Source organism: Glycine max, chromosome 11 (assembly GCF_000004515.6).
Source record: "Glycine max cultivar Williams 82 chromosome 11, Glycine_max_v4.0, whole genome shotgun sequence".
Lineage (NCBI taxonomy): Eukaryota > Viridiplantae > Streptophyta > Magnoliopsida > Fabales > Fabaceae > Glycine > Glycine max.
Window position 1 is genome coordinate 23,998,965 of NC_038247.2, and position 2,915 is coordinate 24,001,879.

The following is a 2,915-nucleotide window of genomic DNA, read 5'->3' on the forward strand; positions in this document are numbered from 1 at the left end:
TTCCAGAGAGACTTTTGGGCTTAGCGAGATGGCTCGCTTAGCCCAATTACCATTAATGACCAGATAGAGAGACTTTTTCTCTTAGCGCGCTAGTGTACTTAGCAAGACAGTATAACGCGCTTAGCGAGCTGACTTGCTTATCCCAATTTCAATAAATGCATAACTCGAGAAGGTTTTGGGCTTAGTGAAATAGTCTCGCTTAGCGAGACCTCAACAACCATCAGATGAGGGGTTGGCACGTTTAGCGAGAGTGTCGCTCGCTCAGCGCATAGGCTGTGTCTCGCTGAGCGAGTTGGATGACTGAAAATTTTTTCTAAGTCTTTCCCATCCTTAGCTTTAGAAAAGCTTATGACCAACCCTTTTTTTCCCTAAAATTCATGCTTTTTCATTGTACTCTAACAGTCTCAAATGAACAAAACCTAACTAACATGCATGAAAATAACATAAAATGATTGAGAAGGTAAGAAAAGCTGGGTTGCCTCCCAGTAAGCGCTTCTTTAACGTCACTAGCTTGACATTTGTCACCTCTAAGGGTCTTGTAAGTGAAAGATGGTGGTCAATCTCTCAATGTTCCCACCATGTTACAACTTCAATCTCTCAATGTTAGGCCATTACAGCTTCTCTTAGGAGTGGTTGACTGAGGATCCATTGACTCCACTGCTCCATATGGCTTCACTTCTTTGATAGTAAATGGTCCAGACCATTTAGACTTCAATTTTCCTGGAAACAACTTTAGCCTTGAGTTGAAAAATAGAACTTGTTGGCCTGGTTGGAAGTCTTTCTTCAGCAGCTTCTTTTCGTGATATGCCTTCACCTTTTACTTGTATAACCTGGAGGATTCATATGCATTCAGTCTCATCTCCTCCAACTCCAGGAGTTGCAGCTTCCTTCTCTCCCCCGATAGAGCCTTATCAAAATTCAGAAACTTCAAAGCCCAATATGCTTTATGCTCCATCTCTACTGGTAAGTGGCAGGCTTTGCCATAAACCATTTGAAATGGAGATAGGCCTATGGGGGTCTTAAAGGCACTCCTATAAGCCCACAATGCATCATCCAACTTGCTTAAACAATATTTACTAGTAGAGGCCACAATTTTCTCTAAAATCTTCTTTAGTTCCCTGTTGGAAACTTCAGCTTGACCGTTCATCTGTAGGTGGTATGGTGAGGCCACTTTGTGTGTAAGGCTATAATGGCCTAACACCTTCTGAAGTTGGGTGTTGCAAAAGTGAGAGCCCCCATCATTGATTTGGACTTTCGGCACCCCAAAGCGAGAAAATATATTCTTCTTCAAGAACTTTACCACAGTTTTGGCATCATTCTTTGGGGCAGCCACTGCTTCAACCCACTTAGAGACATAATCAACAACTACAAGGATATATTCATTCCCAAAGGATGGAGGCAGTGGACCTATAAAGTCAATTCCCCAACAATCAAAGACTTATTACCTCCATAATGTTCTGAAGGGGCATTTCATTCTGCCTTGAGATTCCTCCCATTCTTTGACATTGATACTGAGTTGCATGTTCATGAGCATCCTTAAAAAGTGATGGCCAAAAGAATCCCGCTTGCAAGACCTTGACTGCTGTTTTGCCTCCACTATAATGACCTCCACAAGGTGAATTATGGCAGTGCCACAATATGCTTCTAGATTCTTTTTTTGTTACACATCTCCTCAAAAGATTTTTAGCACCAATCTTAAACAGATGTGGATCATCCCAAACATAAAATCAAGCATCATGCAAGAATTTCTTCTTTTGCTGCCAGTTCAAATCCTTTGGAAGGATTTTTGCTGCCTTGAAGTTAGCTAGGTTAACCAACCATGTCCTTTCATTCACCACTAACAGCGATTCATCTGGAAATTCATCTCTTATCTCCAGCTCCTTCAAAGTTACTTCCTCATTGACTAGTCTTGACAAGTGGTCAGCCATTAGATTTTCAGATCCTTTCCCTTCTTTGATGACTAGATCAAATTCTTGCAGTAATAGAATCCACCTGATTAGCTTGGGCTTGGAATCAGCTTTAGTCAATAAGTATTTAATGGCTGCATGGTCGGTGTACACAATAACCTTGGATCCCACCAAGTATGACTTGAATTTTTCCTGGGTGTAGACAATTGCAAGCATATCCTTTTTTGCGGTAGCATAATTCAGCTAAGCTGGAGATGGGCCTAGGCAAGCTAGTTGCTTAGCCAGGAAGTAGGAAAAGGTCCAGAATCCTCTAGATGGGCCCAGATTCGAGAATTTCTATTTACACCTCCATCTTGATAAGTTCACCCCTATTTTTGTGTTTTTGGCTGTTTTCTTTCTGAAACCTTACGAAACTTTACGAATTCCACGACGATGGCTGTTAAGCCTTCCGAAGCGATCAACAAATGTTTTTGCAAACTATCTAGAAGAAAAATAAATGTTTTTGAAAGTTTTTGAACTTTGCACATCTCTGCAAAAACTAGTGAATAAATCTGCATACCACATGCAATGTTAAATATGGTGCGCCCCTATGCGAAGGACCTACGAGAATTAAAAGCAATTTTTCTGTTATTTTTTCTTTTGGGGTGCAACAACTATTGACCCATAACTTTAAATAGGAAATTTCTAGCCTAGTTTAAGGTGAGAAACACTTAACGTTGAGAGAAAAAGAGACTCAAAGACGTGCTTGACGATTTTGGATGCAAAAGGATTAGTTATCCATTATTTATCCATCAAATGCTTCTTCCTCCATGGCTAGTAACCAGTTCTTCTCTTTTGTTAGGGTTTAACGCAATTGGTCCTACATTCATGTAAATGTTACTTTATTTCTATTCAATAAAGTGTTATTATTGTTCTTTTTTGCTTAATGCTTCTATATGGTTTGATCACCCGTTTGCATGATCCTATTTATTCAATTGTAATTGGAAAATTCTTTGAATTCTGAATTGA

General features: G+C 39.9%; 1 protein-coding gene across 1 annotated transcript; it reads right to left on the minus strand.

Annotated features, from left to right (window-relative positions):
• Window positions 1–817: 817 nt before the first annotated feature.
• LOC102662297 (uncharacterized) lies at window positions 818–1,496 on the minus strand. Its single transcript, XM_006591625.1, has 2 exons — window positions 1,446–1,496; window positions 818–1,345 (listed from the first exon to the last, which is right to left on the minus strand). The coding sequence occupies exons 1-2, from the start codon at window positions 1,494–1,496 to the stop codon at window positions 818–820; spliced, it is 579 nt and encodes a 192-aa protein (XP_006591688.1).
• Window positions 1,497–2,915: the final 1,419 nt, after the last annotated feature.